This window comes from Myodes glareolus, chromosome 5, assembly GCF_982192425.1.
Source record: "Myodes glareolus chromosome 5, mMyoGla1.1, whole genome shotgun sequence".
Lineage (NCBI taxonomy): Eukaryota > Metazoa > Chordata > Mammalia > Rodentia > Cricetidae > Myodes > Myodes glareolus.
In genome coordinates this window covers 89,206,411-89,234,110 of record NC_142030.1, presented here as the reverse complement: position 1 = coordinate 89,234,110, position 27,700 = coordinate 89,206,411, and the positions used below count along the sequence as shown (strand labels likewise).

The 27,700-nt window shown below is 39.5% G+C and overlaps 1 protein-coding gene across 5 annotated transcripts in view; it reads right to left on the bottom strand.

The window, feature by feature from the left end:
• Positions 1-27,700, bottom strand: part of Ppp1r12b (protein phosphatase 1 regulatory subunit 12B) — a 218,250-nt gene that overhangs the window by 152,986 nt on the left and 37,564 nt on the right. For 4 of the 5 annotated variants that reach the window (XM_085688207.2, XM_048430830.3, XM_048430824.3 and 1 more), the window contains exons 2-6: positions 14,254-14,384; positions 7,247-7,365; positions 4,510-4,669; positions 2,528-2,672; positions 944-1,018 (exon numbers count right to left, since the gene is read on the bottom strand). In XM_085688207.2, coding sequence (XP_085544333.1) covers positions 944-1,018; positions 2,528-2,672; positions 4,510-4,669; positions 7,247-7,365; positions 14,254-14,384 — 630 coding nt within the window. Of the gene's footprint in view, positions 1-943; positions 1,019-2,527; positions 2,673-4,509; positions 4,670-7,246; positions 7,366-14,253; positions 14,385-27,700 lie in introns of those variants that run through there. The other variant, XM_085688208.2, reaches the window with a different exon arrangement.

The following is a 27,700-nucleotide window of genomic DNA, read 5'->3' as shown; positions in this document are numbered from 1 at the left end:
GCCCTGCTTGCGAATGGTCCTGTAGTGCAGGCGCTGCAATACAGGAGTAGTGCTGTACTGTCACATAGTACAGGCGGGCGGTACAGTTCAGTGGTAAAGAGCACTCATTGACTGCTCTTCCAGAAGACCTGAGTTCAATTCCCAGCATCCACATGGCAGCTCACAACTGTCTGTAATCCCAGTTCCAGGAGATCTGAAACCTAACACATAAAATAAATTTAAATAAACTATTCTTTAAAAAAAAAAGTTCTGCTTCAGTAATCTAGACACGATACCAAATGCTCCTCACATTAGATTCTTTGATCTGCCACAACTCTGAGTTACATAGTTCTTAATCAAAACCCACCATAGTTCCCATATTTGTCCTCAACTTAAGTTCACATACCCTGTACTGTATACAAATGAAAAAAAATAAAGAAAACCCAGTGTGGCTTTTCACTTTCTGTCCAACACTAATTTTATTCCCCTGTCCAAATTACTCACTGGCAGAAAATGTGAGTTGGTCACTCTTTACCTGTGTACGGGGGGGGGGGGTCCCCTCATGAGTAGCATATATATGTAACTCTTCTGCAGAGCACCAACCAGAAAGGTAGATGAAATCAATGAAGGTTTTAAAGAAAGGAGGAAAGATAAGAGGACTGAATTCCACATGTTTTATCGATCTGAAGTATGAATCATTACTAATCAAATACTGTTCAACACCACATGACAACTGCAGTATTACTTCATTAAGTGAGAAACACATTCCTCTCTGTAATCGACTTCTAGCTGCCTGTAGGCTATTTCATGGTAAGTAGCTCTTTACAACAGTTTCTTCAAGCAGACTAAGGGAACAAATAACATCTGTGAAGTGCAGATACATCCAGTTCAACTCTGAAGCAATGACACTAGAGCAAGAGACCGAGACACCCAGAGTAAACTGAACTGCTAGAAAAGCTCTTACCACAGTCTGCTTCTTCTGAAGCATCTCCAAGTGCTCCACCAGACCTTCATCAGCCACGTCAAATGGTGTCTGTCCCTAGCAGGACAGACAGAAAACAGAAGCAGCAATCATGTGACTTCATCAGGGACTATTCACTATTTACTTACTGCATTTTATTCTGTGATACAAACTGAATCTCCTTTATCCAACATGCTTAGGAGCAGAGTGATTTGAATTTTAGAATGTGTGTGTGTGTGTGTGTGTGTGTGTGTGTGTGTGTGTGTGTGCGCGTGCGCGTGCATGTGTGTTAGAATCCAAGTATAAACACAAAATTAGTTTATATTTTACATATAGCCTAAAATGGTCTTATATAATATTTTAAATAATTTTGTGCTTTTTATGGTATGAAATTTTCCACTAGGGGTATCAAATAAGTGCTCACAAAGTCTTAGATTACAAGCATTTCAGATTTCAGACTTGGGTTGGAGATGCCCAGCCTATAGATGACTCCCCAATCTGCCTACTGTACATTGAGGCACCTTCACACGTCACAAGACAATTTAAGAAACGCAAATCCTTTAACCAGAGTCTGTTGTGTCCAACAGTAGTGAGAAAATGGTGCGGTGTCACTATTTTTAATGCTTATGGCCTCTTGACAAATAACCAAGGGGAAGCCCTATTTATACCCATTCTAAAGTGTAATTGTGATGATAAATTCAGTCAGTGCCCTTAAAGCCTCAAAGGAAAGTTTGGGGCACACCTACACTGAAGACTAATAGGAATGATCTCCCTTTAAGGAGAGGAGGGGAGACAGGCAGGTTTCCTGGTTGCCTTGCCTTTTTTTTTTTTTTTAAGACAAGGTTTCTCTGTGTAGCCTTGGCTGTCCTGGAACTAACTCTGTAGACCAGGGTGGCCTCAAACTCATAGAGATCTGCCTGCTTCTGCCTCTGAAGGGCTGGGATAAAGGTGCATGCCATCACTGCCTGGCCAGGTTATTTCTTTTAGGAAACACCAGTACAATCACATGCTCTGACCTATAGTCTGAGAGTGAGACCTAGATTTAGGAGTTATGTGAGACAGACAAAACCATGGGTCTTGATTCTAGAAAATCAAGCGATTTGGGATAAGAGTCCAGGGTTTCTAGTTGTTTGATATGAGACTGGGAAGAATACTTTCGTCAAAACTGAACAACCTTTACCATTACAGATGTTCTTGAATGACTCTCTGTGCAGAGAGATCAGCTGTTAAAAGACTCTGAGTTGAAAAAAATAGTAAAATATTTCATATTTCACCATAGACAGGACATTAGGTTTCTCAAAGTTCATTTGTGGTCAAGAGCAGATATCTTTTTTTCATTTCCTTTTGTTTTAGGGGCTTCAACACAAGTAGAACCAGATGACGTGGTTGGTGGATGTTTATTTTACCTAGCAAATGTACTTATTATATTGATAACAAGCAGCGAGACAAGGAGGTAGAGGACAGCACAGCTACAGTGGTGCACATCCCCCACAACAGCCAACTGGATATTGAACAGAGATTTTAAGCCTACACCAGGCACCCAGCCACCTGATCTCACTGCCCTTTCAGAGGTTCAGACTCACTAACCAGTTTGTTCCGGATATCCATGTCACAGAGTGCTTCTGCCAAGATGGAACAAGCCTCTTTCACTCCCCAGTGTGCAGCAGCATGAAGAGGAGTCCAGCCATCGTGATCCTGAACATTGAGTTCATAGCCAGCCTGAATTAAAAGTCTAGAAGGAAACCCAAAAGGTACATTTACGCCCTTGATTTTATAGTTTTCTACTAAATAAGCTACCACTCCACTAATGCTTCAGGTGCGGGATGTCCTTCAGGCATCCTGTGATCCCTTCGTTCCTCTAAGGAACAGCCTGCAATTCCTATTGCTACTTCACACCAATTACAATCTTCACTGCACCTCTCCATAAGATCATCCCTATGGCATCGCTTACCATGGCCATGTCACACTATGCTTGTTATTTAGCTTTTGTCAACCTGACATAAACATGGATTATCTAGAAAGAGAGAACCTCAACTAAAGACTTGCCTCTACCAGACTGGTCTATGGGACATTTTCTTAATTGCCACGATGGGGAGGGCCAACTCACTGTGGGCAGTGCCACCTCTAGGCAGGTAGGCCTGAACTATATGAGCCTAGTAACTGAGTAAACTACAGGAAGCAAGTCAGTAAGCGCCTTCTCTCTTGCCTCTGGTCTTGTTTGAATTGTTGCCCTGACTTCCTTCCCTCAGTGATGAACTGCTCTCAGAACAAATAAGCCAATAAGCTTTTTCCTCCCTAATATGGCTTTATTCATGGTGTTTGCTACAACAACAGAAAGCAACTGGGACATATGCCATACAAGAGGAATACACAGAATAGTCTGCACCTAAGATTAACGAAAACCTAATCAATTAGCCAACTTACGCAACTCTATTACAGGGTATACTCTGCATTTTCCAGTTCAGAAAGGAATTCATATATAAAATGAGAGCTCAGATATCTCTAGGATATTTTACCAATGAGTTTTATAGATGGCCTTTATAGGACATGACTGCTTTCTGTAGAATCCCATCCCTCCAATTCTTAAAATACCCACAGAGGATTCTAGCTAAGCTAGCTATAAAACTATAGACTAACTTGCATCCATGTTATATGTAAGAGGAAAAATATGATTACTAAAGCCCAAATTGTACTGTGCTATCCTTTCAAGAACCGAGCAGCACATGACTACCATGTTCAGGCAGAAGGAGAAAAAGCACCAACACACTACCATACCTACTAGGAAGGCCGTACTAGGTAGAATGTGAACACTAGAAGAGTCTAGCAACACTGTACACATAGTGCCATTAGCTCCCCTGCATTCTGGAACTCTAATCAACACTAATCACCAGGAGTCACATAAAGCACGACTATAAGAAAAGTGAAACAAGTAAAATAGTAGAGTCTAGCTCTCTTTTCTTGCTTTTTTAAACTGCATTTTAAAATTGATTCATTTGATGTGCTGTGCATGCAAGTATATTTGTGTGAGGGTACATACATGCCACTATGCACAAGCTGAGGTCAGAGGACAACATGGAGGAATCGATTCTCTCTTTCTAGCACATAGGGGACTGAACTTAAGTCAATATTTGGCAGCGGATGTTCTTACCCATGGAGTCAAGTGTGTGTGCACATGCGCACATGTACACACACACACATACACGCCTGTCTAATTCTCATATGAAAACTGGATACTGCACACTCAAGATCTATAATTGATTTAATGAGCCCAGAAACTTTCTAAATCAGAACCACAAAGGTCACACATCTGTACAGTCAAAGAGGAGGAGGTTTCCGGATAGCATCACAGATCTGAGAGAGGTCTTCCCATGCCATTGTGCCTAAAGTACCTGAAGAAGAGGGACGGTAAGAGGAAGGGAGACCACCCATTAAGGAACACCAGCAAAGTATGAGGCAAATTTGCAAGGCAAGAGAAAATCAACAACAAGAAAATACACCACAGTTAAAAAGATAAAAGCTTTTGCTTCTAAAATCCATCTCTTTTTCTCCCGGTATGCCCAGCTCCACACCTGAGAACTTCAGAGTAACCCTTGGCAGCAGCTACATGCAGGGCTGTGGCCCCTGAGCGAGCCTGCCTCACATCTTCTATTTTCCCGCTGTTGAGCCACTGGCGGGCGTCTTGCAGCATCTGTTGCTCTTCTTCCTTTCTTGACTGCTCTAGGTCAACGCCTGAAGAAGCCAGACACCAGACAGCAGTGTTACTAAAGCCCCCCTGTGTCTGACAGATATTACCACAGATAACACTTTTCTCATTAAGCTGGTAACTGATTAAATTGAAAACAATGGCATTTGTATTACAAAATTAGCAATGCTAAATAGCCAGGCTAACCACTATGTGGTACACACACATTCATGAAGGGAACATACCTAACATTATTTTCAAGAGAACATAAAATCAGATGGGATATTATTTTTACTTACAATATTTGTATGAAACTATAAATACCAAAGTTCTTTAACGTGTTATATGACCTTTGTTTCCCAACAATCCTGTGGGGTAACTATAATTGCTATTACTAGCCTCACTTGCCATATGAGAAAACAAACACAGAAAGGCTGGGTGCTTTGTGTATGGTCACAAACACATCAATGGCAGAGCTGTCATTAAAATTCCTTGATGCTCTTGGCTCTTGTCCACTCACTACACCGCAAGATTACTATCAAGTCTTCATTTCAGGTAGGCTATACTGTGGGAAAGGGCACTCCTCCTCAAGCTCTTTTTCATATGCACTTGTATATTCTTATCTGAAGCTACATAGAGCAACCCAGCGATTACCAAGTTATCTAAAGTCAACTAGAGTCTGTTTTTAAGGCAATGTAAATTTTGTTTCCCTTGCAATCATCTGGAGGTACTCTAAGAGTTCTTCCCTTTATCCATCAACTTTCCAGTATGTAGGCCGGTAAAGAAGGGTCTTAAGAAAGGACATTCTTCATTATACAAAACAATGAAATGTTCAGAATACAAACACACCCATTCAAAAAGTTCCATACTTATAAGTATAATGTATCTGTGCTTTCAGTCTTCTTTTTGGCTCCTAAATAGGAAGCCATGAGCTGCTGAAGACCTGTCTGTCTGGGGAGATGCATGGGGTGAAGAGGAAGCTATTTAGACCCAGTAAGAGCTATCAGTGCTGCCAAGCAAAGCAGACATACAAATGCTTGCTTCAACAAAGCATTAAGAAGAGTCAACAATCAAAATAAAAAGAGTAGATTCTTAAACTAAAACTTACTTATAAATTTGTAAATTGTAAAACATTTTAGGAGACTGAATGGGGGTTGAAAAGATGGCTCATTGGTTAAGAGCACTGGCTATTCTTCCAGAAGTCCTGAGTTCAATTCTCAGCACCCACATGGCGGCTCACAACCATCTGTAACTGTAGTCCTATGGGCTCTAATGCCCTCTTCTGGTGTGCAGAGGTACATGCAGACAAAACATTCATACACATAAAATAAATAAACCTTTTTTAAAAATGTATTTTAGGAGATGAAATGAGTGGGATGAAAGGAAAACTTAGTATAAAAAATTTTAATTCAGTAAGGCACAGAACTGCATATGAACTTTAGTTATAGCAGGACCTGGAATAACCATCACTTAAGGCAGGCCTTCTATAAAAGGTGAGATACTTAATGTTTCCTGGCAGATTTGACAGCCCTACAGTCTGCCATTTCTACTCAACTCTGCTGATACAGCATAAAGGCAGCTTTGGATAGTAAACAAGCAAGTGTGGCCAGTCTTGGCCCTAACTGTTCTAAAGGACATTAAAGCTTTGGAAACAACTTCTGGTCATTTAGAAGAGCCTCCCCTATCTCCAATCACTACAGATCCCATCCAGAGTTTCATGACAGTTTCAGCAGAATCCTAAGACTTGCTATCCATAGTTAGCCAATAACATTAAATTGAAAAAATTCAAAAGCTAGGTGTGGTGGTGCTTGCCTGTAATACTGGCAGGGAGAAAAGAGATTTGAGACATCTGTCCACGGACAGTCTGGGCAATACTGGGTATAAAAACAAAACAAAAGGCTTTGAGGTATCTAATAGCAGGCCCTACCTTATGCCCTGAAATGAGTTTCTTCTAAAACTACAAAATAGGAACATAGTTTCAGAATATATTCTTCTAAGATCGGTTCCTTATCTCAGGAAACAACTAGAACCTGGTATGGTGGCTCACACCCGCAATCTAAACACAGGGAGGTGGAGGCAAGAGGACCTGCTGGAAGTCGGAGGACAGTCCAGGCTACAGAGTGAGCGCAGGGCAGGCGGGGCTGTGAAGTAAGACCCTGTCTATCAAAACAAACAAAAGAAACTATCAGAACAGTTTCCATTGTTACTATGGCTAAAGATCCTTTCAGCGGTTTTAATAAATAGCTTTTGGTACCACTTGTGTAGTTCTCAAAGGGAAAGGACACAAAGTCACAAAATGGATTTGGCCACACTGGATTCCAGCCTTTCTTCAGACTATCCGGTGAGAATACAATGTACACACAGAAAAAGAACAGTCCACAATCTTCCTCAGGTCACTCCTAACTCCAAGATCAGTCAGTACACAACCTTAGAATAGTAAAGACAAGGAAAGCCTGGTCAGCCTTTGGGCATGTGGCCTATGCTTGTATGAGTTATTAAGAGGATTGATGACGAATGCGACCCAGACAGATTTAATCCTGCCCTGTCACATGATAAGGAAGAAGGATTATGTTCCTTAAGGGGCAGTGTGAGAGCCTCTCTAACCACCCAGTCTCCTAGGTTACCTTGTTTCTTTACTTGTTCCAGAAGAAGGTCTTTCATGGCTGGCTCTTCTGCAAGATCAGAAGGAACTTCACCCTCGCTGTTCACAATTCCCACACTGGCTCCATGGCTAATAAAATACCTGTATGACAAAATCAATATTATCTCTGTCAATCTGATATCAGTTTGTACTGTGTCTTGAGTTCAATGTACAGCAAGGCATATTTGGGGGTTTTAAACATGGTAAAGATGAGGTGTTCTGTTATTAATTTATTATTAATTTCATACCCTAATAGCCTTCAATAATTAGGACTATAGGTTTCACCATTTCCCAATAAGAGCAATGTTTTCTTACATATCCATATTTATTACATACTCATTTTTCTGATATAACCAAATCAAAAAGATTTTGTACATGTGCATATGCCAAATACCAATTCTTTCACTTCTAAAAATACTAAGTCTTTCTAAATACTATAAGGAGCAGGGTAGGGTAAGGTATTTGGTCAAGCCTGTATCCTAGCATTCAGGATGTTGAGGCAGGAGTCTGGCCTACACGCTGAGTTCAAGACTAATCGAGACTATGAAGTGAAACCTTGCTTTAGTAAAGTAAAAGAGTGCAGGCATTCAGCCTTCATTCATACAGCCTGGGATCCAAATAAATTTTCAAAAAGACTTACTATACTTCCAGTATTAAAAGTAAGAAAATTAAAAAGCTATGTAAATAAGGAGTTCTCATGAAAATTTGTTTGCAGTGCTAAACTGAAATTTGCTTAGTAATGTGAGTGTGAAAACTGAGGAATAAAATATGTATTTAGAATTTGCATGAATTTAACTTCCATAATAAGTCATCTATATGAATCTACATTCATAAAGGAAATTAAATTACTGAAGAAACATTTAAAATGCAAAGCAGATTCTAAATCCATACAGAATATGTATCCTGAAGGAAAAGGGGCTGATAATTTCAATACTTTATCTGTATCTTTTAATTTTCAAAGTGCTTTGTCTCTGACTATCTGTCTCTCTCACACACACATAGACACACAAACACATACACACACACACACGCACACAAATCAATCTTAAATAAAACTATGATAAAGACTTACACCTTAAGAAACTGAGGTTCCTAACTCCAGTTGTGGGGGAGGGAGCACTTGCTGACAAACCAATCACTTGAGTTCAATCCCTAATGGTGGAAGGGGAGAATGGAGTCCTACAAGTGGCCCTCTGACTTTCATATGCAAACCATCGCACACAACAACACACAAATTACATGCAAAAAACATTGTTCAAATTATATGTAAAAAGTGTTGTTCTTAGAGAATTGAGGTTCAAAGATATTAAGTAAATTTCTCATGAAAAAAAATTTTTGTTTGTTTGTTTTGGTTTTTTGAGACAGGGTTTCTCTGTAGCTTTGGAGCATGTCCTGGAACTCTCTCTGTAGATCAGGCTGGCCTCTAACTCACAGAATTCTGCCTATCTCTACAGCCCCAGTGCTGTCAAAAAAAAAAAAAAATTAAAATAAGAAAAAAAGTAACTTTTCTCAAAAACACATACTAGTACTGGTAGCAGTGTCAGTCTTTTGCATGTAATTCTAGATCAAATTAGTTTTAGGCAATTAGAATCCAAATAATACTCCAGGAGGTGGTGGTATACGCCTTTAATCCCAGTACTTAGGAAGCAGAGACAGGCAGATCTCTGTGAGTTCAAGGTCAGCCTGGTCTACAGAGCGAGTTCCAGAACAGTCAAGGCTACACAGAGAAACCCTGCTTTGGAAAAAAAATTAAAAAATAAAAAAATAAATTCATAGATAGATAGATAGATAATCCCAATAATTCTAGGACTATCAGACATTCAGAGGTACTTTTATTTATTTATTGGTGGGGGGGCTTTTGAGACAGGGTTTCTCTGTGTAGCTTTGGAAGTTGTCCTGGCACTTGCTCTGTAGACCAGGCTGGCCTCAAACTCATAGAGATTCGTCTGCCTCTGCCTCCCAAGGGCTGGGTTTAAAGGAATGCTCCACCACCACCCACAGCCAGAGTTACTTAAAAAGGAAAGTAAAACTATATAAATTATCTTCCAATTCATTTAGCAATTCAATAAACATCAACAATTAAATCAACGTTTATTGATCTACTATAATGATATTCAAAGAACCACATTTTAGTGGGGCTAGATTTTCTTAAACATAACAATATATGGAGGCTGGAGAGATGGCTCACTGGTTAAGAGCACTGATTGTGCTGCCAGAGGACCCAGGTTCAGTTCCCAGCACCCACATGGCAGCTCACAACTGTCTGTAACTCTAGTTCTAGGGTATCCAATGCTCTCATCACACAGGAAAAACACCAATGCAAATAAAATAAAAAAATATTTTTAAAAAATCAACTTATGGGGGCTGGAGAGATGGCTCAGTGGTTAAGAGCATTGCCTGCTCTTCCAAAGGTCCTGAGTTCAATTCCCGGCAACCACATGGTGGCTCACAACCATCTGTAATGAGGTCTGGTGCCCACTTCTGGCCTGCAGACATACACACAGACAGAATATTGTATGCATAATAAATAAATAAATAAATATTTTAAAAAATCAACTTATGTATGGCCCATGTACTTCAGAGTTGGCAAAAGAGAAAAAAATCAATAAAAATTAAATTAAAAGCATAACTTTGCTTTCTCAGTGCCTAGTCTCCTGGCATAATAAGGCCTCGATAAATATTGATAAATCACCTCCACATATACACAGCTTGTGATGAACTGAGTAAGAATGACCCCTATAGGCTCATAGATGGACTATTTGGTCACCAGGGAGTAGCACATTGAAAGGATTCAGAGGTGTGCCCTTGTTGAAAGAAATGTGTCACTGGGAATGGGCTTTGAGGTTTCAGATGTTCAAGCCAAGCTTCAAGTCTCTCTCTCTCTGCTGCCTGCAGATCCAGATGTAGAACCTCAGCTACTCCTCCATATCTGCCTGCATGCTGCCACACTTCCTGCCATGATGATAATGGACTAAACCTTTGAACTCTAAGCCAGCCCCAGTTAAATATTTTTCTATATAATATTTGCTGTGGTCATTGTGTCTCTTCATAGCAACAGAACACTGCCTAAGACAGCTCAATGGCATTTCCTCCCTCAGAGACTCAGAGAAAGACACCTTACTCAACTCTAAAGTTAATGCCCTCTATCCATAAATTTAAATCTATCAAGTGCCACCACTGTATCCAATTATTCCTTCATTATTCCATAGTTGACAATTTTTCTTTTCCGGTTTCTTCCTCTCAAGCCAAATGAGCATTCAACCATACCTCCTGTACTATGCAAAAAATCAATATACAATAGTATATATAATAAGCATACAATAAATATTGGTTGAACTGAAATATATACTCTAGTCAAACCCAACCAGTATTAGTTTCTACAACCTCCAACCCCTTCACACTCAGCTCTGCTCCTTAGGGTGAACTATTTCCTCTAAGTAAATGGATCAAACTCCCTTCTCTTTTCCCTTTTACATATCTCTCACATCTTTCAAGGTCCATTTCAAACTCTTTTGCTTCAAGAATCCTGCCTGGCCAGGCGGTGGTGGTGCACACTTTTAATCCCAGCACTCGGGAGGCAAGGGCAGGCAGAATCCGAGAACAGCCTGATCTACAGTTGCACCTCTTCCATAGCAGACACTATCTTGATGCTTTTGCTCTTTTCTTGGAATACTATTAACATTGCTTAAACTGAATATTTTGGTCTCCATTCTAACATCTCTTCCTAGGTCAGGTTACACAGGCTGCCACTCTTCCCTTTTCTGATCTGTTCAAAGTCTAACGATCAAGAAAAATGGCTTATACCAAGGAACACTGCTTTCCATTTTTCACATTTCCCCAGTTCATAGTAGAAGCATAAAGAGCTTTAGCACTGCACTTGTACTGGACGAGAGTAAACATCAGCATACGAACTAGAAAGCAGCAGGACACAGGAGGAGCCTGCTGTCTAGATGCTTGGAATTGCTGTTAGCTCCACATATGACCCTTGAAAGCCTAGCTGAGCGCTAATAAAAGGTATTTTGCTACCATTTCCTAACATCCTAAATAGTATTTGCTACTATTTCCTAATATTCATTTATTTATCTATCTATCTATGTGCACATGAGCATGCCATGAAACATACAAGAAGGTCAAATGACAACTTGCAGGAATCAGTCTTTTCATTCCGCCATGAGAGTTCCAAAGATCAAATGCCCTGTTCAGATTTGATGGTAACTGCCTTCACTTGTTGAGCCATCTCACTGGGTCCCTTTGCTAGTCTTTAAAGGGGAAAAAAAAGTACAGAAAAAATGTGTTTTTAAAAAATCTCGAAATAAGTTAGCATTGTAATAAACTCTAAGTCATGCTAAATGTTTGGGACAATCTGCTGCTTCTAAATTAAACACCATTAGGCATAATCTAGCAAACTAGTACTCAATTTTAACTCAAAATGAGAAAAAAATAAACTCTAAATACACACACACATACACACACACACAGAGGTGGGGGCCAAGGCAGAAAGGATCACCAAGGAAGAGGAAATAAAATGGCCATGGGTTTCTTCTGAAAAAAACAAAAGCCAGTTTCTCTGTCCTCCATTCCCATTCCCTTGAAGGCCAGTACTACCAATTATCCTAGAAATAAGTTTAAGGTGTAAGTTCTTCAAGATACAAACATGCCAGTGTGGAGTTGGCACACATGTGGCCCCAGCACTTGAGCTATGGAGGCAGAAAGATTGAAGTTCATGGGTTGCCTGGGCTTCATTAAGCCCACAGTCAGTCAGAGCTACACGGTGATACCCTGTCTCTAATTAATTTTTTAAATACTTTTATTATTTCGTGTGTATGGGTGTTTTGTCCCAACAATTGTGCACTACATGTGTGCACAGTCCTTGGAGACCAGAAGAGGATGCTAGGTCCCCTGGGACTGTAGTTAAGAAAGGGTAGTAGGTGACTATGTGAATGCTGCAGTTCCAACCCAGGTCCTACAGAAGAGCAACCAGGACTCTTAATGCTGAGCCATTGCTCTGTTTCAATCCCCAATTAAATAATCATGTTATTTCCCTGATCTGTTGTATAAAAATATTAAAAATAAGGAGAGTAAAATAAAAACGTATCTGGGGGCAGTAGAGATGGCTCAGGGGTTAAGAGCACTGACTGCTCTTCCAGAGGACCCAGGTTCAATTACCAGCACCCATATGGAAGGTTACACCTGTCTGTAACTCCAGTTTTAGGGGACCTGATACCCATAGCAAAAACAACAGTATAGCCGGGCAGTGGTGGCTCATGCCTTTAATCCCAGGACTTGGGAGGCAGAGGCAGGCAGATATCTGTGAGTTCGAGGCCAGCCTGGTCTATAAGACCTAGTTTCAGGACAAGCCTCAAAGCTACAGAGAAAACCTGTCTCAAAAAATCAAAAAGAAAAAAATTTAAAAAAAAAACACCAGGGCATATAAAAATAAAATAACTTATCTAATGATAATGTGTATATTACAAGGTAAACTAAAGCATGCCATCTCTACCTCCACCCCACATTTGCAGTGGATTCCAGTCTGGATCAGCTCACTATGCTCAGACATGTTTATGTATAAGTTGTGATGGTCACTGATAAACTTACTTCATTCAAGGTAATATTCCACAAAAGGCATTACAATAATTCTCTCTATTCAGCTTTCCCAAAAGATAACACCACCTATATTACACTCTAAGACTCAGCTGGTCTTAGATAATTTAGAAAGAAAAAAAATGGGTAAAAAAAAAACCTAAATTCTTAAATGTAATGAGATTTTGTAGCTCAATCACAAACATTCCACCTGAACTCATACTCAAGTACGAATAATGAGAAGCCAATATGCCTTACATTTCCTAAATGTTAGATCCAAAGTGGATGAAGAAGTAATCTTCAATCCTAGGCTTTGGAACATTGACTTAGTGAGTACAATATAGAATCAGAGCCTTTTCAATGAGCCTGAAATGGAGGCAGCCTAGATGACAAAGAGGTTACAGATCCATACTAACTTAGAACAAAGGAAACTACGATCCAGTGGTCTTGGCTTTGGGGCCACTCCAGTTATCTACACCTAAACAACAGCCCTGTCCAACACCCGCACTGATGCCTCATGTGTCTCTACACCGATACTTCTCCAACTGAGAATTCGTGCTTCAAGGAAACCCAGCCACTCAGCAATGCTCCAGATAACCTGGGCAAATGCAGTTATTAGACCTCTACATGACTGTCTGATGTTTGCCGAATAAGAAAAAAAAAAGTGCTAGCTGCAGTTGTATCATTGAAAAGGACTTAACTGATCTGATTTTCAAAAGATCATAGACTATACTGATTAGATTTATTAATCTAAGTTTGCCCTGCAAATTTTAAAAATGTTTCAACTGCCAAAGTTTCTTTCCTAACTAGAAATAAAATTTCTGATCATTCTTTCATTTAACAGAAGCTTATTTTGTGCTTCTCATATAGTAGGTACCAGGTGATCAAGATTCTTCTACTCTAGAGAGGGCAATCTGCCCCCGGAGGTCAGCAGCTACTAACATGTTAAATATAGCCATTCAACCAATGTGGAGAACACATGCCAATCACTACCTTGCCTTGGCCATATGTGTTCTGGCTCATAATTTGCTATTTACTGCAATAATGTTTGTAAAAACAAACAAATAAAGCAGGTTTATAGAAAAGTCCAAAGGAAAAAAATCTACAATTGACTTGCATGTGCTCTACTGTTCAGAAATTAACCATCAGGCTGTGATGCACTGATGAACCATCAGTGCATCAGGCTGGTGCTCTCTCTGACTAGCCCGGCAAATATGAATTACACAAAACAAAAGCAAACAAAATTGGAAGTAAGAACTGTGCATTTAATAAGGATACAAACTACTGTGTCAACTAGTTCTTAATAGTCATTTTTCTGTTTGTACTTTAGAGAGATTATAATTCTTTGTAAAATTCAATTTTTGATAAGCAGAGGAGCTTGCACAAAACCCACAACAGACGCTCACTCACTCTGCTATGTTGAGATAACCACAGGAAGCTGCTGCATGAAGAGGTGTCCAGCCCTCGTTGTCTTGCTGGTTTACGTTGGCTCTGTTCTCCACCAAAAACTTCACCATGTCCAAATTTTCATCAATACAGGCCTGAAAAAAAAAGCCCATTGATTCATTCAACAAGAATTTATTGAGTTCTATTACATACCAGACACTGTTCTGGACAATGACCCTGGTCAGTAGTTCTGATACATTGTTTATTTATTTCTCCTAGTAAATGTCTGAAGTATGACTTCCAAACTTAGAAATACTATTAGATATTAATATTATTTATAGTACTAAGATTATTAATGGGGTTAACTGTGAAATGATTTCTACAGTGCTGTAAATGGAAGCTACTTTAGTATATTTTATTATAATAAGGAAAGTGTGTTAAAAACGTTTTCATACATTTTTCTAAAAGGCTTCAAATGGTATGGGGAAGAATATATGTAGTTGCAGACAGATACTGTTCTCTGCCTTCATACCAGAGAGTAGGGGAAAACACAGAAGCCTTTTATTAAAGGCTTTCAAATCTTTAAGAAGTCTAAGAAAATTAATCACAATGAAATCTGGTTGAACCAGGCATGGTGGGACATACCTGTAACCCCAGCATTTGGGGAAAGGGTGGCTAAGGAAAGAAGAGCTCAAGACTAAGGTCAGCCTCGGTTGCACAGTGACACCCTACTTTAAAAATAAATAAAAAAAATACACACAACAACAGGGCTGTTTCAGTTCCCAGAACCTACGTAAAAGAGCTGGGCATGGTGGTGTGTACTTGTAATTCTAGAACTGGAGGAAGAGATAGGCAGATCCTTAGTGCTCCCTGGATGGCCAGCCTCACCTATTAGGAAGCTCTAGGCCGATGAGAGACCCTGCCTGAAAAAATAAAGGTGGACAGCACTTGAGGAACAATACTCCAAGGTTGTCCTCAGGCTTCTTCATGTACAGACATATACTTGTACACATTCATACACACACACACACACACGAGAGGCGGAGGAAGAAAAATAGAAAATAAAAAAAAAAGCCTAATTGACAAGGATAAATATTCAGGCTTAGACAGTTCCAGAGTATGAAAATTAAGGACCTAGAAGGAAATTAAACTATCTTTTAAAAACATACCTATGGTCCAGTGGTGGCAAAATGACCCTATGGTGGCAAAATGCCTGAATCTTAGCACTCAGGAGACTGAGGCAGAAGCACTGCCACAAGTTCCTAGACACCTGGGCCATGATGAGACATTATAAGGAGACACTGTTTCAAAAAATAATAAATAAGAAAACCTGCCTGTGAATCCCTTCATGGTGTGGGACAATTCTGTATTCTGTCAATTATGTTTTAAATAAACAGTGATTGGCCAGTAGCCAGGCAGGAAGTATAGGTAGGACAACCAGACAGGAAGTAGAGGCAGGGCAATGAGAACAGGAGTATTCTGGGAAGAAGGAAGCTCTGCCCCCAGTCCTGTCCAGACACCGAAGAAGCAGGATGTGACCTGTCCCACTAAAAAAGGTACTGAGCCATGTGGCTAACATATATTAGAATAATGGGCTAATATAAGTTATAAGAGCTAATATGAAGCCTGAGCTAACAGGCCAATCAGTTTATAACTTACGGAGACCTCTTTGTGATTTTCTTTGGGACTTACCGGCTGTGAGAACTGGACAAGACAGAAACCCCAACAAGCAGCCCCTCATGTTACACCTTCCTTCATATTTCACATAAATAAATAGTTAAAACAGTAGCTGAGAAATAATTTCTTCAGCCAAATAAAAATTGTCTTCTCAATAATATTAGGAAACTGATTATCTTTTCATTGTGTTGACATTTGCACTAATGATGCCAAAGCACTGGGAAAAATTGCTGGTACCTTAGTATAAATCAAAATAACTGCATCAAGAGACCACTCAACCTAAAAATGACCAGCATGAAGCAATGAAGATTGTTAATTTAGGGGATGGAAAAATGGCTGAGTGGTCAAGAGCACTGGTTGTTCTTCCAAAGAACCCAGATTTGATTCCCAGCACGCACACAGCAGCTAATAATCATCTGTAACTCCAGTTCAAAGGAACCTAATATCCTCTTCTGGCACCACACGTATACGGTGCACAGACTTGCATACAGGAAAAACACTCATACATATAAAATAAAAATAAATCATTTAAAATGTTATTAACTTAATTAAACCTAAGTATTTGAGGATAAGTCTTTTAATATTCTGTGTGACAACTTGAAAGCATACATGAAGCCCTGCAGAGGCTCCTAAATTAGAATGGTTGTTTCCAGGAAAAGTACTTGTGCGAGGCTGCAACATGAACTAGCCACGTTTTCACAGAATACTATTTGTATTGAAACAGTAACTGACAAAAAGTACTTGTTATTCAGATGTCAAAATGAGCAATAAGTCTCAAAGAAAACAATGAATTTTTCCTGTTATGACAAAATTTGACCATGCAAATAAAAATGAGATTTTGGGAAGTAAACTGTCAAGAGCTTGACACTTTCCTGATGCTCTTCTGATACATACACTGGGATGATCTGCAAGTATGATCAGTTGGTACTATATAAGAAGTGTGTCTCTCTATGGAAGACAGATATAGATAAATCAACGAACCTGTGTTTTTCAAATATTAAATACATAATGTTAGGAAATCAGGCATCAGTAAAAGATTAATTAAAAAAACAAGTTAGATTAATGCATTTTGCTGTGTTTTGTTCTATAGACAGGACCTCTTTATGTAGCCCTGGCTGACCTCGAACTCAGAGATCCACCTGCCTCTGGTGCCCAAATGCTGGTTTTAAAGGCATGTGCCATCATACCCAGCTGATTAATGGGTGGTTTTAATGTGACAGTAACACTTAACAAACTAACAAGGCTGGGAATGTAGTTCAGTTGATAGAGTGTTTGCCCAGCATGCAAAAAGACCTGGGGTCAATCCCCAGCATCTCATAAACTATGCAGCAATGCACATCTGTAATCCCAGCACATGGGAAGTAGAGGCAGGAGGATTAGAGATTCATCATCTTTTATTGCATAGAAAGTTCAAGATTAACAATACATGACAACCACCATTAAAAAAGCAAAAAAACAAAATTATCACTATTGAAGTTTTGCTATACTGTCTAAGAACAACTCCCATAACTGACTACACGGTTGATTAAAATGCCCTTTCTGTTCCCAAGAATATATCTATGTGAGACTCAATTGTTTCATATACTTTAATAAAAACATTACAACCATTTGAGTGCAGACATTGAGAGGGGTAGAGATTAGGCAGAACAAGAATCTCTGAATTACTTTGAATAAAATAACATACCCCAACTCTACAAACCAGTCTCCAGTCCCTCTATGAAGTGAAGAACAAAACTTAAAAGCTTTAGCATTTGCAGTAAGACAGACTGCAGGATTCTGCTGATGCACATAGGCTTGAACAGGGGTACCTAACCAGTGTCAGTGTCCTCATCCACCTCAGAGAGCTGGGCACATTCCTGGCACTATTTTTAAGTCAATACGCTTAACGGCCACACACACACCAAATGTATTTAATCCTCACTCACCACGGCTCTTTATGGGAGGAAAGTAATTTGATTCAAAATGTCTCTTAACTAGCCAGATTTAGGAATCTAGAAGTCTAATTTCAGAAAATACTCTAATTTTTAGAGTACTGTGCATTCTTAAATCCAGGAATTATATTTTAAGAAAATAATATGTTTCATGGCTGAACTGGAAAGAATCATTCTAGTCAGTGGTACAAAGAAACAGAGCCAGAGGACTCTGTTGTCTGAAACCTTTGACTGCCCTGCCTCTCCTCCACCCACCTGCCTTGGTTCCAGGAGGATATGACTAGAGCAAGATGAGAGTCAGGGGGGATGCTCCCTGAAAGCTTCTCCAGTGAACAACGACTAAATTTAGATGTCCTCTGCCCACTCCATCTGCAGATGTGCTGCTGACTCATGCAGCATGGTCCATGAGCAAATTCACCCATCTGTAAAACTCTGCCCATGCCGCTGCCCAGAGCTATCCTCAATTCTCCAGACAAGAATTCATTCCTTTCTTTAGCAAGGAAGTTAATCTTTGGGTGTTGATAGTGACAACAATGGGGGAACTTCTTTGCCTTTAAGGCAAATATCTTCCACTGTGGCTTAACTTTGTTTCCTCATAGCCTGTATTCCTAAGGGCACACAAGAATGTTACTAGAGTAAAATTTTGTTTTAAGCTCTGAAATATGTACTTAATTCGCATTCAAAAAGAACTAGCAATTCCTAAACTGCTTGGTAAATAAAGGTTGTTCACAATCAACATGTAGTAAAGACAAGCTCTCTGCAAGGGAAAATACTTCTTTTATCAATAATATGGATACTGTGATCTTTCTACTGTACTTACAGATTGCTCTCTGTATCAAAGGCTAAAGTGGCTGGGGGTTAACCAAAGCCAGAGTTAATTTGGGAGTGCAGGGCCTTACAAAACAAAGTCTTCTGGGTCCCAGAATAGCCTCCAACTGTCAGCACTGCCTAGTGCTGGCTTTCAAGGCTGACCTTGCTGTTGTGTCTCAGAAGAAAGCTGAAGCTACCTGTTCTCCGCAGAGCTCAGCTCCAGAAGGCTGTCAACAGAAACCAGGCTTAGGAGAGTCTAACTCCCACAGAATTTTTTTTTTCTGTGTTTGCCTTAATTTCATAAAACATGATGAAAAAATGCTATCAATTTGGGTGGGAAAAAAGAATATTGAAAGACACTGCCAATTAGCTCATGCACCCTCATACAGGGAGAACCTTGAGAGCCTGATGAAGGTTCATATCTAGAATGTACAATTAAAACTCAACAAAAGCAATCTAATCTTGAAAATGGGAATAAAGACTTAATATGTCCCTATGTTTACAAATGGCCAAAAGCACAAGGAAGTACTTGGCATCATCAATCAATAAGGAAATGTAAATAAATACTACAGATGACACAGGTCTTTAATTCTAGCACTCAGGAGGCAGCAATGAGCAAATCTCTGCATTCCAGGGCAACCTGGTCTACAATAGTGTGTTCCAAGAGAGTGAGGGCTGCATAGTGAGACTTTGTCTCAAAAAATAAAATAAATAGATAAATTAACAAATATAAGTCTTTTCAGGATGTGAAAAAATTAAAACTGTGTCCATTACATTAGTGTAGAATGGTACAGTCTCTACAGAAAACAGGATGGTGATTCTTAAAAACAAACATACAAATAAACAAAATCCCTACAATTACCATCTCTATTCTATTCAAAAGTAGAATTTGTATTAGAAAAATCAAAAGATTTGAAAGCATTCTCAAAGAGATGTTTGTACACCCACGTTCATGGAAGCATTTGCTCACAATCATCAAACCGTGGAAATAACAAGAGTCCATTAACAGATAAGGAGATAAACTAGATGTGGTATTGATACAACTCACATATTCAAGAAGGAATGTGCTCCTACTGACACCTTGGATTCAGACATCTGTTTTCCAGAACTGGGAAGAACAATTTCACGTTGTTGGAAGTCAGTAAGTTTATGGTGGTATGTGACAGAAGGCGTAGGAACAGTCATATTGACACAGATTAGGGAATCCAAATCTAGAGTCTGCCTTATTCTCAACTTCTTGGTATATTAATTGAAAATATTAGCAGTGACTGATCCCCTCTTTTCCAAATGAAAAGTGCCCCCCAAAAAATTACACAGCGCTTCAAAATAATATATTAAATAAAATGGTTTCATTTTTTTTTTAACCCAAACTTTAGCTCAAATAGTAAGGCCCTGACAGTTCTAACCCACGATTCTCTCGGTCACAACTGGGGGAAAGGGGATTTGAGATAGAGTATCATGTAGCCCAGGCTTCAAATTCACTATGCATTGGAAGATGACATTTGATGGAGGAGGGTCATCTGTCTATGTGTTACTTTCATTGGTTAATAAAGAGACTGCCTTGGCCTTTGATAGGACAGAAGCTTAGATAGGCAGAGTAGACAGAACAGAATGCTGGGAGAAAGAAGCTGAGGCAGAGAGTTGCCCGCCATGAAGCTGCCAGGTCAGACATGCTGAATCTTTTCCGGTAAGCCATGACCTTGTGGTGAGATACAGATTATTAGAAATGGATTGAATCAATATGTGAGAGCTAGCCAATAAGAGGCTGGAGGTAACGGGCCAGGCAGTGTTTAAAAGAATAAAGTTTAACACAGCTTTTTGCTGTTTGCTAGGACATGCCATAGAGAGATTTCCTGTTTCAGCAATAGAGGCTGCGCCGTTTTAAAACATGGCTTCCTGGGTCCTGCCGCCAGTGCAAACTCCAACTATGGAGCATTTCGGGCCCAGACGTTTGTGTGCCCACTCAGGGTCGGGAACAAAGTAGCTGAGACCATGCCCATGGCTTGGCTCTTCCTGCCTGAGTAGGTAGCAGGATCAAGTCTATTAGAAAGTGGCGGTTTTGAAATACCAGTTTCTGGGCTGTGCCGCCATCGTGATCTCTGTCTGGCTCCTAAAGGAGACAGAGCTTTTGAATGGAGCATTTGGAGTAAAGTGCTATGGTTTGTTTGATGGCAACTAGACTCGCTGTGTGCCTAAAAGGGGGTCATTGTGTGTTGCGGTTCGGACATGCTAGCGGTACAATGTGCAAGGCTCAGAGGCACGAGCCACTCCACCATGTTTGGCTGGGCGGGGCAAGCAGGCAGTACCTGTTTTTGACCTAGGAATGTCACAGCTTAGATTATTAAGTGCTTATTAAGTGCTTAGTGATTTAAAAATGCAAAACAAAAATGCTCCTGGATAGTAAAAAATTACAGATTCACAATAGGACAGATTCAGACATAAAAGACCTCTAAATGGGTCACAATGTTGGATGAGTGTACGTAGGCTTGGGAGAGAGAAGAAAAAGAATATAGAGAATAAAGTTAATGCCTTTAAAAAAGAGTAAAGTCTTTAAAGAGACAGAGTAGAGATAGTTATAGATTAAAAGAAATAAAAATAAGCCACGTAAAAATGGAAAATTCACCGAGAGTCTGGATTATGTACATTGTGTTTTCTTTAAAGTTTTTGACTGTGAAGGAGCTAAGTACAGAGAGACATTTCATTATATGGGCTGCCAAGCTAAACCAGAATGGATATAAGGGTATTATGACTTCAGAATTTGGGTCTAAGAACATGATTTGGAAAGGAGGTTCTTCTTTTGTTTTCACAGAGGATGAGACCCTGTGGATTGCTTCTATCCCAATATGGTATGATAGACCACGCCCTCCTGAAAGGTTGCTGTGAACACCCTCAAAAAAAAAAATACTTCACTCAACTGCTGACTGAGAGGAGCCTAGCACACAGGTTATATATGAAAGACCTGATTAACAGCGCTCCTATACAGCAGGAAGAAGTTTGGAGAGAAATAACTACATCCATCTTCCCAAATACTGTTTATAAATGTTCTTTTACATTTAAAGGGGAATATGATATAGATATGAATAATTTGCATTGGTATGGATTTTAAGGTCAATTTTGTTATCTGTATATGTATTTCTGATCTTGATTAAGGTATTGTGATTGTGTAGTTCATTTAAAAATATAATGTATAATTAGGAAATATAGGTTAATAGATAATCATCAATAATAGTCAAGCTTGTAGTCATGTTAGTTAGATTTTCTAGATATATAGAGACATATTTCAGTTAAATAGGCATTCTTCATATCTTTCAAAGACTACAGAATATGGCATTTTAAATGTTTTAATAACTTAGGGCTTTTCATGACAATGAGACACATCTGCTCCTGACAGCACCAATCTACTTCAAGAGGAAGAAGGGCATCGAAGAGGCTCCTTACGGAGTTTGATAGCCATTTGGGCAAGAAACTGCTCTTGCCTGGACTGATGAATAAACTGGACACAAAGAACCCGCAGAGAGAGGACTGCTGAACTTGCCTAAGGGTGAGATGATCTTTCGGGGTTCCTGTTTCAAGAAAGAGCGTGGGAGACATTCTGCAGGATACAGAAGAAAGTGACTGAACTGTCTTTGAATTTTCCTGCTTCATGGAAATGTCTGCTGGATACTATGAGCCTGAAGGCTGAAGATGCATGCCCCAGCGGGGGGGAAAAAAAAAAAAACTTTTGAGTGACTGTCCAGGCAGCGAAATGTCTCTGTCATTTCTAGAGTTTAGAAGTTGTTTATTTCTTGTTTGCTTAGGTAATATTATATCCTTCTGGAGTCTTTTGATGGAACTGAAGAATGGATAGTTATTGTTTTCCTTAGTTATGATACAAGATAAAGTAGATATAAATATTGTAACTGTAATTCTTGCTTGATAACTGTTTTTGCTATATGTAATTTTACTATGTTAAAATGAAAGCCTTCTTTTTTATTTAAACAGAAAAAGGGGAAATGATGTAGGAGGGTCATCTGTCTATTTGTTACTTTCATTGGTTAATAAAGAGACTGTCTTGGCCTTTGATAGGACAGAAGCTTAGATAGGCAGAGTAGACAGAACAGAATGCTGGGAGAAAGAAGCTGAGGCAGAGAGCTGCCCACCATGAAGCTGCCAGGTCAAACAAACTGAATCTTTTCCGGTAAGCCACGACCTTGTGGTGAGATACAGATTATTAGAAATGGGTTGAATCAATATGTGAGAGTTAGCCAATAAGAGGCTGGAGGTAATGGGCCAGGCAGTGTTTAAAAGAATACAGTTTCCGTGTAATTATTTCAGGTAAAGCTAGCCAGGCTGCCAGGAGCCGGGCAGGCGGTGGGAAGCGGCCCGCTGTTCCTTTTACAGACATTAAATTTATGATCTTCCTGCCTCTACCTCCCAAGTAGTGGGAATACAGGTTTGTATGACCACATCAGATTTGCTAGAGGTATTCTGGCTGAGCACTGAAACAGAAACTAACCCAGGGTAGGAAGCAGTGCTGATAGATGAGTTCCCTGTGAACCCCAAATCTCTAAGTTCAAAACCCTTTTGCTCTAGACAGGTAACTTCAAAATATACCAAGAAATTACACGGTAAGTTAAAGATGGTAGTGCTATTAGAAAGTATGGACATTTCCACCATCAGCAGATCTCTCCGTAAGAGGATTGAACATACAGCCCCTAAGACTGATCCAGCACCTCAGTCAGTCCCTCAAGTACCTGTCTCTCTCTACAAAAATGACACAATGTAACTGCTGTTTAACTGAGAATCATTAAAGCAGTCTACTCCAATATGACAGGTGACTCCAGCTGCTGTCAGTCCTGTGGGAAAGGCTCAGAACGCCACTGGCAGAGAATGTCTGGCTCTCAGATGGTAAGAACTATATCTGACTATGTACTCACTAGTTAGGCAGGTTCTGGACACAGATCAGTGGCCTTTCAAACAGAGATGGCCAAGGGACAGCAGAAGTGAAGAATTTTCCATTAGCCAGACATAGTGGCTCCTAACTCAGCACTCAAGAAAGCTGAGGCAGAAGGACTGACAAGTTCAAGGCCACCCTAGCCACATGGTTTGAGGTCAACTACAGCTATATAAGACTCTTTCTTAGAACACAAAACAACAACAAAAATTTCCCATCAACTGTTTCACTGATAATAATTTGTTCTTGGTAGACCAGCATATTATTCCAAGACTACAAATGTTTATAAACTAAGACCAGAGAACATCTTCCTTCCTTTACCAACAAACATGGTTTGTGATATGGCCTAAAAATTAATAATACTTAAGTTTCAAAACCATGAACCTGCAAGATGTCTCTGTAGGTAAGGATGCTTACCACCAAACCTGACAAATTGAGTTTAATCCTGGGAATCCACATGGTAGAAGGAAAGAACCAACTACCACAAACTGTCCTCTGACTTCCACACTCACATATACATGTGTGTGCATACACAAATAATTTTAAATAAAGTTGAAAAGAAAAATATGAAGAGTCCATTAAAAATGACAGCACCCTCTTCAAGGCCAGCACCATCTTCATATATAACATTCATGCTCCCAGCTCCTAGTCTCTACTCTCTGCTCCTGAGGTCCTAACTTTGAGGAACAATACTGAGGCCTTTTAGTACTGGTAAAAAGATCAGGAGTCATTTTTTCTTAGAATAAAGACGTGTGTGTGTGTGTATGTGTGTGTGTGTGTGTATGTGTGTGTATTATATTTGTATATATATATATATATATATATATATATATATATATATATGAATAACTCTAATACTTATTTTTTGTTTGTTTTGTGGTACTGGAGGCCAAATCTAGGCTCAAGACTCTAGGCAAAGACCCTAATACAGAGCTCTCATGGGCACATTCATTCATTCATTCATACATTTTGTTTGGAGGTGAGGCAATGAAATGGTGCTTGACACCTACAGTAGTCTGAATTGAATTGGTTCCTATAAGCTCATAGGGAGTGGCACTATTAGGAGGTGTGGCTTTGTTGGAGTGGGTAAGGCCTTGTTGGAGGAAGTGTGTCACTGTGTAGGCAGGCTTTCAGGTTTCCAATGCTCAAGATACCACCCAGTGTCACAGACACTTCCTGATGCCTTGTGATCAAGATGTAGCCAGCACCATGTCTGCCTATATTCAGCCAAGCTTCCTGCCATGATGACAATGGGAAGAACCTCTGAATTATAAGCAGCCACCTCAATTAAATGTTGTCCTTTATAAGAGTTGCCGTGGTCATGGTGTCTCTTCACAGCAATAGAAACCCTAATACAATACCAAACCTGACAACCTGAGTCTGATCTCTAGGATCCACATGGTAGAAGAAAAAAACTGACTCCAGCAAATTGTTCTCTGACCTCCACACAAACACCATAGCATACATACACAAACACAAACAAAAGTAATTGCTAAAAATTAATTTATTCTGTATAACTTAATTACTTATTTAATGTCACATATTCAATTGCAGAACCAACTTAATAGATGCTTTCTATCTAGTAATATAGAGGCATCCAAAATAGGGTTCATGGGCTCAGGATAAGATACCACCACTTGGCTCATGAAACATTTGTAAAACCTAATCCCATCTTCCTAAAAATAGTTTTAACATATACAGAGTAATTTATTATTAGTCTAATCCTCCAAACTTTGCTTGAGGAAAGTAGCCAATCAGTAAAACTGGATCGGCTACTCCAAATTAGACTAAGTACAAAATATAAACTGCAAAGATCCCACTAAAGTGCTTTCATTACCATTCCATTTATTAGCATGAGTCTGGATTAGAAACCTCCTTCATATCTTGGCTACCTGCTTTAGTCACAGTCCCCCAAAGATCTATTCTTCTGCCAACTTGGCATGTAGAATAAACTGCTGTTCCATGGGGAGGGATTTTTGTATTTAACTCCAGATCACTCTGTGCCCATAAACAAGTGTTTCACAAGCCGCAGGAGTACAGCTTGAAAGCCATGGCTCGGGCAAAGCTCCACGGCTGGCAAGTGAGCCTTGGGAAAAGCAGGCAGGCCACAAAGAAATAACAGGAAGTTCAAACTCACCCAGCACAAATCAATATATAAAATTTTATCTTAAAGAGACCTACTAAACAAAAAAAAAATTCTCAGTATACTTCAACAGGAGTTTTGTTCAGTCAAACTCTGTAATACACTGTTCATATTAGTTTCATGTCCCACATACTCCATACATTCTATACTGTAAAAGATACTAAACAAAACTGTTAGATAGCCCTATGTAGTACACTATACTAGTTAAAAGTTAAAAATAGACTACGGAACCAGAATTCCTGGATTCAAATCCCAAGCCTATCAATTAGTAGTCCTGGGATCTCTTTAACAAGTTAGTACACTTCAGCTTCTTCACCTGTAAAAATTATCATGTTAGTAATTATAAGGACTTCGCGGGGTCCCAATTAGGACAGAGTAACTTAATTTACATAAAACACTGAGCACATAGCACATATCAAATGCTATGTGAATTTAGTTGCTATCATTACTACACATGTAATAGTGTCTAAGAGTCTGAGTTTCACTCTTTTTTCACACAGGGAAATTAAAATAAATATTAATACACAAATATATATTCACAACAAGTAGCACAAATATAGTATGAACGCTATATGAGTTTCAAATAGACCACATTCAGGTTTCACTAGTAATGGAAGTAAGTGAATTTATTTAAAAAGAGGAAAAGCAATGGGCCAGGACTCCTGTACGTGGAAAAGAGGTTTAAAAATGAGACCAGGGTTGACCATAATACAGTCTTTGGCTACAGATGTAAGTCTACTGCTGGGATATATTTTTTTAAAAAAATCTAACAACATAGATGTAAGTCCCAGATATTGATTCACTTTGTCAAAAGAACAGGCTGAGAATGTGCCTCAGTAATCAGCGTTTTCATACTATGAAGTGTTTTTTGAGTCATGTAACAACATTTACAGACATATCCTATATTATTCCAGACATGGTCCTTGGGGGATGCAGGAATAAAAAATGGGTAAGGTTTTGTCATTTAGTGGAGGCAAGAGAAAAGAAATGATACGATCCAATGGGAATGATGCTGCAATATAAAATGACTGACATGAACAAATCCTGTCGTATGCAGTAAGAAGCTACGAACTGGGGAGCAGAAAATGTCAGAAGACTTCTGCATGACTTACGGGTCATGAAGATAACCAACTAGAAAAGCAGAGATAATGACAATCTGTAGAGGCAGCATACACAAAGGTTTGCAGAACAGAGAAAATGCCAAGTTTTTGAAATGCTAAGAATTTGGCATACTTGAAATCAGATGGAGTTAAGGATATATTTGGAAATCTAAGTAATACTTCATCTGCCAGACTTAACTCTACAGACTAATGGGGAAAGCAATGGATACAGCAGGCTGGTAGCTAAGAAGGTTCCTGTACCATAACCTGTAATAAAGAACTTTACTTCTTTCCTTCAGGCAAGGGGGAGATCAGAGTGATCCTACCAGAATTATGCTCAAAGGTGTGACTGCAGCGGGGATGCAGAGATTGAACTTTTGCCTGGAAAAACTCATGGTAAAGCCACCACTCAAGGCTACTGAGGATGAGCTGCTGAAGAAAGGCACTGGCAAGGAACCTGTGAGGAAAGGATAGATTTAAGAAGCACTCCTGGGGTAGAATGGATAGAATAATTAGAATGCTGGTGGTGAGAAAGAACAGCACTGAGATTTTTGGTTTGGTTTGGTCTGGTTTGGTTTTTCGAGACAGAGTTTCTCTGTCCTGGCTGTCCTGGAACTCACCCTATAGACTAAGCTGGCCTCCAACTCAAAGAGATCCGCCTGCCTCTTTAAAATTTTTTTAATTTTTATATTATGTGCATTGGTGTTTTGCTTGCATGTCTGTGTAAGGGTGTTGGATTCCCTGGAACTGGAGTAACAGACAGTCATAAGCCACCATAGGGGTGCTGGGAGTTGTACCCAGGTAAAGCTTGCGTCTGTGGTTAACTGTGACAACAGTGAGTTAAACAGTATATAAGGAAGTCTTAGAGGCTGCTTCA